The sequence below is a fragment of the Mustelus asterias genome (genome assembly GCF_964213995.1).
Source record: "Mustelus asterias chromosome 26 unlocalized genomic scaffold, sMusAst1.hap1.1 SUPER_26_unloc_6, whole genome shotgun sequence".
Taxonomy (NCBI): domain Eukaryota; kingdom Metazoa; phylum Chordata; class Chondrichthyes; order Carcharhiniformes; family Triakidae; genus Mustelus; species Mustelus asterias.
In genome coordinates, this window is record NW_027590113.1 from 1,125,210 (window position 1) to 1,138,698 (window position 13,489).

At 48.7% G+C, this 13,489-nt stretch overlaps 1 protein-coding gene across 1 annotated transcript in view; it reads left to right on the forward strand.

Annotated features, from left to right (window-relative positions):
• LOC144482165 (NACHT, LRR and PYD domains-containing protein 3-like) overlaps positions 1 to 13,489 on the forward strand; it is an 89,436-nt gene that overhangs the window by 63,709 nt on the left and 12,238 nt on the right. The window contains exon 9 of the mRNA XM_078201377.1: positions 11,477 to 11,647. Coding sequence (XP_078057503.1) covers positions 11,477 to 11,647 — 171 coding nt within the window. The remainder of the gene's footprint in view (positions 1 to 11,476; positions 11,648 to 13,489) is intronic.

The following is a 13,489-nucleotide window of genomic DNA, read 5'->3' on the forward strand; positions in this document are numbered from 1 at the left end:
ACTATGGCTCCAAGGGTAGATCACAGCCTGGGAATTCAGAGATGAGCAACTCGCCTCCTGTCTCGCAAATGCTTGTTCTCCGTCAACAAGGCACAAGTCAGCAGTGTGATGGAATCCGCTCATCTTGCTGGAATGAGTGCAGCTTCAAAAATATTCAAGAAGCTCATCCGTGGCAGAGGAGCTCAATGGACCAGCAGGCCATTCACTGAATTAATAATTGATTCTCTCCATCACTGACACACAGTGCCAGCAATGTGTACCATATGCAAGGTGGATTGTAGCAACTCACCAAATTTCCTGAGACAGCATGTTCCAAATATGTACCAATTATCACCTAGATGGGCAAGGATATCAGAAGACTAGAACACCAACCACCTTCAGATTTCTTTCCAAGCCACGCAACATTCTGACTTGGAAAATATTGCTTTGCCATCATTACTATGGGATCATAATCCTGAATGCCCCTTCCTAACGGCATTGTACCGGATGGCTGCAGAATTTAAGAAGATGGCTCACCACCCGCTTCGCAAGGGCAATTGGGGATTTGCTGCAGGTGTTGACATTGCCCGTGACTCCATCCTCCTATGAAAGAATTAATAAAGACCAGCGCTACCCACTGAAGGGATGGGTAATTGTGCCTGTGTGTAACCCAAAGACAGTTACAGAGGAGAGATACAGCAGCTGCTACAAGGAAACTTGAGTGACCATTGAGCAGGCCAGAGGGTTTCTAAAGATAGATCTGATGGAACCCTTCAATACACCCAGCAAGGGCCTCAAATGTCCTGGTGTTGTGCTGTGCTCTATACAACCTGGAGTTAGATTGGAGAAGCTTTGAACAAAGTGTGACTTTGAACAAGTGCGATGTTGACCAGATGCTGTATGATGAGGAACCCCATGGACCACAGGCCAGGGACTATTGGATATGTGTCAGGGAGGATGGAGATTTACTATTAAAGATATGTTTGCACGAGTCTTACTCACACCGCCATTCAATATAATAAATCTTTCACCTTCTGCTCCCCGTTGCTGTTTCTGTGAATGTTCTGCCATTTCTCTGGAGCCGTCACGACATGAGACAAAGACATTGGAAATGTATTCACCTCATTCAGTGTAATATTTCTGATCTCTCATTCCCAGTGAACTGTTGAAAACACAATAATGTGGTGAAGGATTGTTTTAGTAGTTCCCCAACTCTGAATGTTTTAAAAATGCCTACGTAACAAGGTGACCGGCAAACAACAAAGTATAACCTTGTGAAACCCAAGGAAGCAACCCTGCCATGACAACTACAGCCATCCCCGCACTTTCCGCTGAGTTACAGGAAGGATCTTTACCTCTCTCCTCTGGGAATTTCGATGACCGTGGCCTTTGTCCTCGGATTCTATGAGTCCTGGAAGGATGCGACCGACTGCGGATCCTCTGCACAGATGCTGGAGTTGTCCGTGCCATCATAGCATCATGAAGTGCTTGTGTCACGGTCGGAACAGAAGAGGACCCACTGCCCACACCAGGGGCATCCTGCGAGGAGCTCCCAAATGCTGCAGGCAGCCGCTCCTCTATCCATTCAGGGCAAACTGGACCCTCCCTGCTCAGCTAGGGAGGGCCTGACAGTGACTCCAGGCACATTTTCTCCTCTCGTCCAGCCACTGCTTCACAGAGCTCATGGAGGTAGTGATAGCAAGCAGGTCTCTGTGTGTCTCCAGTGGGTGCTCTGCTGGATGTCACTGTCCATGAAGGTCACCAATCTCTCTCCGGAGGATATCGTTTGTGCTCATACCTGAGACATGGCACCGCTGCTGGCCTGGAGTGAGTCCTCCATCCTTTGTGTATGGATACACACAGCCTTTGGAAACTCCACCGGATGTTAAAATACCTTACGCTGCAGCTCCAGTATCTGTTGCGTTGTTAAAGATTCCAGTCATATTTCATCTTCCTGAAGCTGACAATGACCTGTCCTCTCGAGAGTGTGAGTGAACTCAGCTATTACTGCCTTCATCAGCTGCTCGGGTTTGTGTGTGCTGTCCTGTGCTGCCAGATTGTAACTCCTTTGCTAATCGCGTGAGACAGTATCTGCTCTGGTGGACGTTATTGGGAATAATGTGAAAGACCACCCCCTGTGAACCCCTCCTCTTCTTCTGAGGTAGACACTTGTCTCCCTCTCGCAGCAGCTGTTGATTTGTGAAAGAGTGAAAAATGTTAGAGGGTAATGCACATTCCAACATGTCCTGGAGACTGTTCCTAACCCAGAGCTCCATGTGACCAATGGAGGACACAAAAGCACCAGGTTTTGGACTCAGCAGCAGATTCTCTCCTGTGCCCATCCACTCACTCACTCACTCTCTCTCTGGGTCCACAACCCATCTCACCATCAGCGATTGCCCACCCAGCCTCCAGGTCTCCCAGTGTGGTGGAACCATTGTTGGTTCCCACCAGGTAGTGTTGAGCCAGGGTCTGGCCAGTACTATGAGTCTGTATATATGTTACTGTTGGGGTTAGGTTTGGGCTGTTCTACATGTTACTGTTGGGGTTAGGGTTGGGCTGTTCTACCTGTAATATAGTTCTTATGGTACATCCCAGTCGGGCTCCGTCTCCTGGGAGAGGTATAAAGGTCACTGCTTTGTCTGGGACCCGTGAGTCTGGGATCGTGTACTATATATGGCAGCTCTATTGTTGTAGTCAATAAAAGCCTTTATTTCCTCGAGCATCTCTAGCCTCGTGAGTTATATCGCACATCAATTTTATTGACTACAATTGAACTCTCTTCGTTGAAAAAAAAAGACACATCGAACATGGAGCAAATGCTTAAACCCGAACGGCTTACGTTGGACCCACGTGCGGCGGGCGCCTCGAACACCTTCGACCACTGGTTGAAATGCTTTCAAGATTACCTCGAAGCCTCCGCAGCGGTCAACACCGACGCCGACAGACTCTGGGTCCTCCACGCGAGAGTAAGCGACGCTATATATTTAGCGATCCGTGGGGCCACCGACTACAACGGGGCCCTCGAGCTTCTTAAGAAGCGCTACATTAAACCGCTGAACGAGATGCATGCTCGATACCTTTTAGCCACTCGACGGCGGCAGCCCGGCGAAACGACGGAACAGTACGCGTGCAAGCTCCTACAGCTAGCCAGGGGCTGTAACTGCAAAGCAGTGTCGGCAGACCAGAACATGAACGACCTCGCTCGAGATACGTTTGTGGTGGGAATCGGCTCGTCTTACATCCGCCTTCCGCTGTTAGAGCAAGGTAATCTCGATCTCACTAAGTCCATAGAGCTAGCGGATGCGCTAGAAACAGCCTCCAAAAGTCTGGCGATGTACCCCGACAACCACGTGGAGACAGCATGGCAGGGGCAGTCACAGACCCCACTTCATGCAGCGGGGCCGAAAAACTGCGTGATTGCGTTCCCACCCTCGGGCCTGATGACGGCAGCAGCTCCAGGCGGCGCGCGGTGTTACTTCTGTGGGGGAGTGAAGCACCCTCGGCAGCGATGTCCCGCTAAAGCGGTGTTGCGCTCCGCCTGCGGCAAGAAGGGGCATTATTCGAAGGTATGCCGATCCAAACTTCAATCCAGGAACAGCAGTGCGGCGTGTGACTCTCCGGAGCCGGTTTCCTCGTCGTCGGCATCGTCAAGGGTTTCTTCCACGTGCGAGGCCAGGACGTCGCCATCCCAGACGACGGAGTCGCAAGAGACGCGCGACCACCAGGGGCCGCTGGTTTTGGCGCCATCGCCCACGTGCGACCTATGGGGGCAGCCATTTTGGTCGGCACCGACCGCGAATGACCAGCAGGGGTCGTCATCATCCATCTCAGCTGCCTGCAGTGGCGCCCACGAACCAATGGTGGCGTCGATCATCCTGGACCAGGCAAAGCCTCACAGACTCGACAAGTCCATGATGGACATACAGGTAAACAAGCGCACGATTTATTGTCTGTCTGACAGCAGGAGCATGGAGAGCATCATTCACCCAGACGCCGTGAAGCGGTGTGGCCTCCGGATTCAGCCTGTCAAGCAGACAATTTCGATGGCGTCAAGGTCCTGGTCTGTCACCGTGCTAGGGAGTTGCGTGGTAAATCTGACGGTGCAGGGCACGGTTTACGAGAGCTTCAAGCTCCTGGTGTTACCGCACCTTTGCGCGCCAATACTCCTAGGACTAAATTTCATGGTCCACTTGAAGAATGTAACCCTGCAGTACGGTCGGCCTCTCCCTCCGCTTTCAGTGGGAGACTCGCAGCCTCTAAATTGCCCAACGCGCTCCATCTGTAGCCTCTCGATGCTTACAATTACCACACCCTCTTTATTCCAGAATCTCGTTCCAGTCTGCAAGCCCATCGCGACTAAGAGCAGGCGTTACAGCGCTGAGGATCGGATCTTCATTCGATCTGATGTTCAGCGGCTCCTCAAGGAAGGGATCATACACTAGCGCTAGTCCTTGGAGAGCGCAGGTCGTGGTGGTCAAGAGTGGGAACAAACCCCGGATGGTCATAGACTATAGTCAGACCATTAACAGATACACGCAACTGGATGCGTATCCCCTCCCGCCCATATCTGACATGGTCAACCAGATTGCGCAGTACCGGGTGTTCTCCACCATCGACCTAAAATATGCTTACCACCAGCTCCCCATTCGCCCAGAGGACCGACAATACACGGCTTTTGAGGCGGATGGTCGCTTGTACCATTTTCTAAGGGTTCCCTTTGGTGTTACGAATGGGGTCTCGGTCTTCCAGCGTGCTATGGACCGAATGGTGGACCATAACGGACTGTGGGCTACCTTCCCGTACCTGGATAACGTCACCATCTGCGGCCATGACCACCAGGACCACGATGCCAACCTTCTTAGATTCCTACGCACTGCATCTCGTCTGAATCTGACCTACAACAGGGAGAAGTGTGTATTTCGCACGCGCCGCCTAGCTATCCTCGGATACGTGGTGGAAAACGGGGTCCTTGGCCCTGATCCAGACCGTATGCGTCCCCTCCTCGAACTTCCCCTGCCCACTAGCGTAAAAGCACTGAGAAGATGCTTAGGCTTCTTCTCTTACTACGCACAGTGGGTTCCCAATTACGCAGACAAAGCCCGTCCGCTCATCAAGTCTACCTCTTTTCCCCTAGCACCAGAGGCTCGTTTGGCCTTTGAAAAACTAAAAGCCGACATCGCGAAAGCCACGATGCACGCTATTGATGAGTCCATCCCCTTCCAGGTGGAGAGTGATGCATCTGATTTCGCCCTGGCCGCCACACTTAACCAGGCGGGCAGGCCCGTCGCATTTTTTTTCTCGCACCCTCCTAGGCCCCGAAATTTGACATTCGGCGGTGGAAAAGGAGGCCCAGGCCATTGTGGTGGCCGTCCGGCATTGGCGCCATTACTTGGCGGGAAAACTGTTCACCCTGCTCACGGACCAGCGGTCCGTGGCGTTCATGTTCAATAACACGTTACGGGGCAAGATCAAGAACGATAAGATCTTGAGGTGGAGAATCGAACTCTCCACCTATAACTACGACATCATGTATCGTCCAGGGAAACTCAACGAGCCCTCAGATGCCCTGTCGTGTGGAACATGCGCTAGTATGCAGGAGAATCGATTGCAGGCTCTCCACAACGACCTCTGCCATCCGGGGGTCACTCGGCTCTACCACTTCATAAAAGCCCGGAATCTACCCTACTGGGTGGAGGATGTCAGGTCCATAACCAGAAGCTGCCGGGTATGCGCGGAATGCAAACCGCACTTCTACCGACCTGACAGGGCACAACTCGTTAAGGCCACTCGTCCATTCGAAAGACTGAGTGTAGATTTTAAGGGCCCCCTTCCCTCGACAGATCGGAACGTGTACTTCCTCAATGTGGTGGATGAGTACTCACGACTCCCCTTTGTCATTCCCTGTTCCGATATGACCGCTGCCACGGTTATTAAGGCATTTCGTGATCTTTTCACCCTGTTCGGTTACCCCTGTTACATCCATTGCGATAGGGGCTCGTCGTTCATGAGCGATGACTTGAGGCAATACCTGCTCTCATACGGGATTGACTCTAGTAGAACCACGAGCTACAACCCTAGGGGTAACGGACAGGTTGAACGTGAGAATGCTACAGTCTGGAAGGCTGTCTTACTGGCGTTGAAGTCTAAACGCCTTCCAGTCTCCCGTTGGCAAGAGTTACTCCCTGATGCGCTCCACTCCATACGCTCACTCCTGTGTACGGCAACCAACGCTACTCCCCATGAGAGACTGTTTTCATTCCCTCGGAAGTCTTCCTCTGGGACCTCATTACCGTCTTGGTTGACGTACTCAGGACCTGTCGTCCTGCGGCGACATGTTAGGACTCGCAAGTCCGACCCTTTGGTTGAACAAGTCCATCTCCTCCACGCCAACCCTCAATATGCCTATGTGGCATACCCTGACGGGCGAGAGGACACGGTCTCGATTCGAGATCTGGCGCCAGCAGGGGGCTTGGACACCCCTGTCGCTCCCATACCTCCGGTTAGAGACCCCCCAGCTATTGTTTCCCCTCCTGACACGGCGCGGGCAGCATCGGGACCATCACTTCATCCTTTTACTCCCGTGTACAGCTTGCCTGAGTCCAGGAGATGGTCGTCACTTCAAGGCATGCCCGAGTTCAGCGGATTGTCACCACCTCGGGGTCTACCGGCCCGTGAGACGTTGGAGGAGCCGTTGGACACCGCCTTGGGGAGAACGCCACCGCGAGGGCCTACACCGGTGTCATCGCCGGTGTTGAGGAGGTCACAACGACGGTGCGGTCCCACAGACCGTCTGAACTTATAGACTGATGAACAATTGTTCTGTGTTTTGTACCCCGCTGGCCTTTGTTTTCAAAGGAGGGGTGAATGTGGTGGAACCATTGTTGGTTCCCACCAGGTAGTGCTGAGCCAGGGTCTGTATATATGTTATTGTTGGGGTTAGGTTTGGCTGTTCTACATGTTACTGTTGGGGTTAGGGTTGGGCTGTTCTACCTGTAATATAGTTCTTATGGTGCATCGGGCTCCGCCTCCTGGGAGAGGTATAAAGGTCACTGCTTGTCTGGGACCCTTTAGTCTGGGATCGTGTATCATATATGGTAGCTCTATTGTTGTAGTCAATAAAAGCCTTTATTTCCTCGAGCATCTCTAGCCTCGTGAGTTATATCGCGCATCACCCAGCTCCAGCACTGCATCTTCCATTGGCATAAGGATGACGCAATCCAGACACTGTCACTCTTGGCTCCTTCTCTGACGCTGTGTGCCTTCTTCTACAAGCACAAAAATTTCCATTGTTACTCACCTATCAAAGACAAACACAAGCCTATGGTGCTGCCAGACTGCCCATCATGGGACCACCAGGATGGTCACTCAGTGTCGGCAGTGCAGCAGCCATCTCTGACTGACCGGAACCCTTCACAGAGAGGCTGACATGTTCCGGAAGATTGATGCTGCTGTTTGGACATTGCCAGTATCTGGGTGGAGATGTTCTTTCCCCAATTTCTCTTTTATCCTTATTCACATATCAGCCTGTAAGTTTAACAGTCACCTGTCAGATATTAATGTGGCGGTTCTGGCTATGTGTGGAATTGGTTAGTTCAGTCGGCTCCGTGTCTCGAGTGTGATGTAGAATGCTGTTAATGTTGAGGGTTTGGTCCTCGTTCCATCTGTGGGGTTCATGGAATCCCATCTCCTCCCATTGGCCCACATTTAATAAGTTGTGTCCCTGAAGCTACATGTAACAAATTGTCTCTCTCTATTAGAGAGAAATATTAATATTTCATTGAGGGCTATGGCTACTAACACTGTCCACACTGCAACATCACCAACTTCCAGTTGAAATATCGATACATTCCCAACCAATATCTTCACGGAATTGTTACGGTGCACAATGAGGCCATTTGGCCCATTGTGTCTGCACCAGCTCACCAAATTAGTATGAGGAATTTGTGTCATTCTCCAGCCTTTTTCTCGTATCCCAGCTCATTGCTTATATTCAAATAGTCATCTCATTCCCCATTGACTGCTTCGATTCAGCCGACCTCCACCACACTTCCCGGCTGTGAATTCCAGACCCGAACCACTGGCAGTGTGAGAAAGGTTTCTCTCACATCATCTTCAACCCCACCACACACTCCATTCCTGAGCCACTGACCATCTCATGTCCCTCCCTGTGACTCAGGGTAAGGACATGGGAATCCTGTGCTCTTCCAACATATTCATATTTCAGATTTACATCATCAATATAATTTTGCCTTCTGTATGAACTGAAGTTGTGTTTCTTGAATGTCCCGCGCTGTACATTATTATTGTTAATGATCTTATTTTTAAAAACACTGTGGATTTGCCCTGATTCCTGTTATTTTTCTCTCTCTGACCTCCAGTCTCTACGATAATGATCTCTCAGATTCTTGTGGCGAGGACCTGGCCTCTGTTCTCAGTACAAACCGCTCACTGCTATGTCTGAACAATATTCAACAATATAATTTGACCACTGGTATTTGTATAAAAAACACTGCCCATTACTATTGGCGTCAGTTATGAATAAGGAAAACTGCTTTTCCTCTGACTCCTGTTGCTTCTCTCTCTGATCCCTGAGCAATGGGATGTCAGTCCCACAGATCCTTATGTCGAGGGTGTGGGGGAATAATGTTATGGTTCACCCTCTGAGATTCTCTCCTCCTCCTCCTCAGATGTGCACAGCTCTCCCTGGGCACAGCATCCAGTATCACATTCAGCGATTTCCCACACTATCTGCTGTTCTCCCAGCTGCAGCGCTGCTAATTCTATGTGTAAGGGTTAGAAGATCTTGATGCTGTCACCATTTTTACTTCATTCCCTGATGTTTCGTGCTCTCTTCTACAGGCACATAAAGTTCCATTATTACTCTCCCATCAAAGACACAAGTTTATGCTGGTGACAACCTGACTGACCATCATGTCTAAACAGGGAAAGCCTCTTGCCTGTGACCATCCCTTTCTCACAGTGCTAGAGTTATCTGACTAACTAGAACTCTGCAGAGAGAGGCTGACATGTCTCTGACAGTCGATGCTGCTGTCTGGGCATTGCCTGTGTCTGTGTGGGGATGGCCTTTCTACCATTTCACTTTCATTCTCATTCGACCCCATATGCCTCAGATTACATGCTATAAGATGCTTCACCACCTTGTCAGAACATAGCAAGTTATTCATCCTTTTGCCTCACTGCACCCATATAACCCACGCCTGCTCAGTTCTCCAGCAATCTACATCCAGAATTGATTGGATTGATGTGGTAGATAATCTCCAGTCTTGAGAGAACAGGAATTTGCTCCAACCTCCGTAGCCTTGAGGAACACTACCAAGTATAGGGGGCATGGTTAGTAAGTTTGCAGGTGACACCAAGATTGGTGGCATAGTGGACAGTGAAGAAAGTTATCTCCAATTGCAACGGGATCTTGATCAATTGGGCCAGTGGGCTGACGAATAGCAGATGGAGTTTAATTTAGACAAATGCGAAGTGATGCATGTTGGTAGATTGAACCGGGGCAGGACTTACTCAGTTAATGGTCGAGCGTTGGGGAAAGTTACAGAACAAAGAGATCTCGGGGTACATGTTCATAGCTCCTTGAAAGTGGAGTCACAGGTGGACAGAGTGGTGAAGAAGGCATTCGGCATGCTTGGTTTCATCGGCCAGAACATTGAATACAGGAGTTGGGACGTCTTGTTGAAGTTGTACAAGACATTGGTAAGGCCACACTTGGAATACTGTGTGCAGTTCTGGTCACCCTATTATAGAAAGGATATTATTAAACTAGAAAGAGTGCAGAACAGATTTACTAGGATGCTACCGGGACTTGATGGATTGAGTTATAAGGAGAGGCTGGATAGACTGGGACTTTTTTCTCTGGAGCGTAGGGGGCTGAGGGGTGACCTTATAGAGGTCTATAAAATAATGAGGGGCATAGACAAGGTAGATAGTCAATGTTTTTTCCCAAAGGTAGGGGAGTCTAAAACTAGAGGGCATAGGTTTAAGGTGAGAGGGGAGAGATACAAAAGTGTCCAGAGGGGCTATTTTCTTTACAGAGGGTGGTGAGTGTCTGGAACAAGCTGCCAGAGGTAGGAGTAGAGGTGGGTACAATTTTAGCTTTTAATAAGCATTTAGAAAATTACATGGGTATGATGGGTATAGAGGGATATGGCCCAAATGCAGGCAATTGGGATTAGCTTAGGGGTTTAAAAAATAAAGGGCGGCATGGACGAGTTTTGCCGAAGGGCCTGTTTCCATGCAGTAAACCTCGATGACTCTCTGACTCTAAGTGTTGCCAAGTGCATCATTAAATTGAGTTTAACCTTCCTCTTCCCATTTCAGCCCTGTGTTCAGTAACCAGGTCTTCCTCACTGGTCTCTCCAGAGCTGCTGCCTATCAAAGTGCTGCCCGTGCCAGCATTGCCTGAACAGGGACGTCCCCTGCAGCGAGTGGTTAACGGCTGGGATTCACTGTGTGAGAGTGTGGTGGAGACACGTTCAGTTGAAAATTTCCAAAGGGAATTGGATTATTATCTGAAAAGGAAGATTGTGCAGGGTTACAGGGATAATTTGGGGGAATGACACTTAGTAAATTGCTCATTCAGAGAGTCAGTGCAGAGAGCATGGGCCGAATGGTCTCCTTCTGCTCTGTGACAATTCTCTGATTCTATCTGAGAGAGATACCTTTGTGGCCCTTTGTGGACACTGGTTAAATTGCCTAACCCTGTTGACACTGCAACATCACCAGCTTCCAGTTAAAATCTCGATATATTTACAACCATTATCTTCACAGAATTATTGCGGAGCACCATGAGGCGAAATGTGTCTGCACCGGCTCACCAAACTAGGATTAGGAATTTGTCTCATTCTACTGCCTTCTCCTCGTATCTTTGCACATTGTTTCATTCGAATATTCACTGACTGCCCTCTGTGATGCCTCGAATCAGCCTGCCCCAACCACACTTCCAGACTGTACATTCCAGACCCGTACCACTGGCATCGTGAGAAAGGTTTCTCTCACATCATCTTCAACCCCACCACACACTCCATTCCTGAGCCACTGACCACCCCATGTCCCTCCCTCAAGATAAGGACATGGGAATCCTGTACTTTTCTCTTTCACCATCATCCTTTTTGTCATTTCATCATTCTGGCACTTCCATTTTGTTCTTTCCTTGTCACCCGCCCATCCCCAGCTCCCTGTCACTTAAAACTATTTAATTCACTGCTACTTTCAAGTTCTAATTTTAGCTAATTGAACTGAAACTCAATCTGTTTCTCTCTTCACAGATATTGCCTGACCTGAGGAGAGTCTCCAACATATTTTATTCATATTTCAGATTTAAATGCATCAATATAATTTTGCCTTCTGTATCAACTGAAGTTGTGTTTCTTGAGTGTCCCGCGCTGTACATTATTATTGTTAATGAGTTTATTCTTGAAAACACTGTGGATTTACCCTGATTCCTGTTATATTTCTGTCTGATCTCCAGTCTCTATGATAACGCTCTCACAGATTCTTGTGCCCAGGACCTGGCCTCTGCTCTCCGTACAAACCACTCACTGATAGATCTGTATCTGGGTGACAATAAACTGGGAGATTCCGGAGTGAAACTGCTGTCTGTGGCTCTGAGGAATCCGGACTGTAAAATACTGAAACTGCAGTAAGTAGCAGACTGTGTGAGATTGTGTTTATAATAACTGAATATTCAACACCATAATTGTCAACAATATAAGTGTTTCTATGAACTCATTAGGGTGCTTTAAGAGACTCCTGGATGAGTACATGGGACTTAATAGGATGGAGGGTTATAGGTAGGCCCAGAAGGTAGGGATATGTTCGGCACAACTTGTGGCGCCGAAGGGCCTGTTTTGTGCTGTAGTTTTTCTGTGTTTCTATGTTTCTAATTTGACCACTGGTATTTGTATAAAAAACACTGCCCATTACTATTGGCGTCAGTTATGAATGAGGAAAATTGCTTTTCCTCTGACTCCTGTTGCTTCGCTCTCTGATCCCTGAGCAATGGGATGTCAGTCCCACAAATCCTTATGTTGAGGGACTGGGGGAATAATGTTATGGTTCATCCTCTGAGATCCTCTCCTCCTCCTCAGATGGGCACGGCTCTCCCCGGCCACAGCATCCATTGATTTGTGAAAAGGGGGGAGAGTGAATAGATGACAGTAAATGGAGGGCAGTACATGGTGGTGGAGTCTCACTGTTAGTAACAGATGTCAGTACAGCAGCGAGAGGTGAACTTAGTTCCAATGATCAAGATGCAGAATCAGTTTGGGCAGAGATGAGAATTAACAAAGTTAAATGATCACTTGTGGGAATCATTTATAGACCCCTAACAATATTCCGAATCTTCGACACAGGACACAGGAAAAATAATGGGATCTTGTAAAAACATACTGCAATAATCATGGGTGATTGTAATCTTATACGAAGAAGAACAAAGAACCACACAACACTGTAACAGGCCCTTCGGCCCACCAAGCCTGCGGCGACTCCTAATCCTTATTCCGACCCAGTACTTACTGCCCATTTTCGGTTTCTATTCCTCTGTTCGTCTCCTGTTCATGTATCTATAAAGATGCATGTTGGACATTGGTAACATGCCTGCTTCCACCACCTCCATTGGCAGTGCATTCAAGGCACACACCACCCTCTGTGAAAACTTTCCCATAATTGTGTATACCTCCATCAGGTCACCCCTCAGCCTCCCTTTTGTCATGAAAACAATCCGTGTTTATACAACCTCTCCTCACAACTTAACCCTCCTTGACCAGGCAACATTCAGGTAAACCTTCTTTGCACCCTCTCCAAGCATCCGCATCTTTCGAGTAGTGAACTGCAAGCAATATTCAAATGTGGCCAACTAAAGTTTCATACAACTGTAACATAACTTGCCAACTTTTATACTCGATGTTCCGGTCGACAAAGACAAGCATGCTATCTGCCTTCTTGACCACCTCATCCACCTGTGTTGCCACTTTCAGGGATCTGTAGACTTGTACACACAGATCCCTCTGTAGGTCAGTGCTCCTGTGGCTTCTTCCATTTACTGTATAAATCGCTCAGATTGTCAAAAGTTGAATAGAAGATTCGTTCACAGAATCTATTCAAGCAATTTCTTGGAGAAGCATGTTCCAGTGCCAATCACCAAACAAGCTGTTTTAGACATGGTGATGTGCAAATGTGTGGCGTTTCCAACAAAAATAGATTCCTTTCATTTGAAAAACAGCAGCAGAAGTGTTCCAGCCGTTGCTAATTGAAGGACTGTATTAGATTAAGTGAAGATGTGGCACCGAGGTTGGCACTGCTGCCTCACAGCGTCAGATTCCCGGATTCATTCCAGCTTTGGACGACTGTCTGTGGAGTTTTCACGTTCTCCCCATGTCTGTGTGTGTTTCCTCCGGCGACTCCTGTTTCCTCCCACAGTCCAAAAAATGTGCAGGTTAGGTGGATTGGCCATGCTAAATTGCCCGTTAGTGTCCAAGATGTG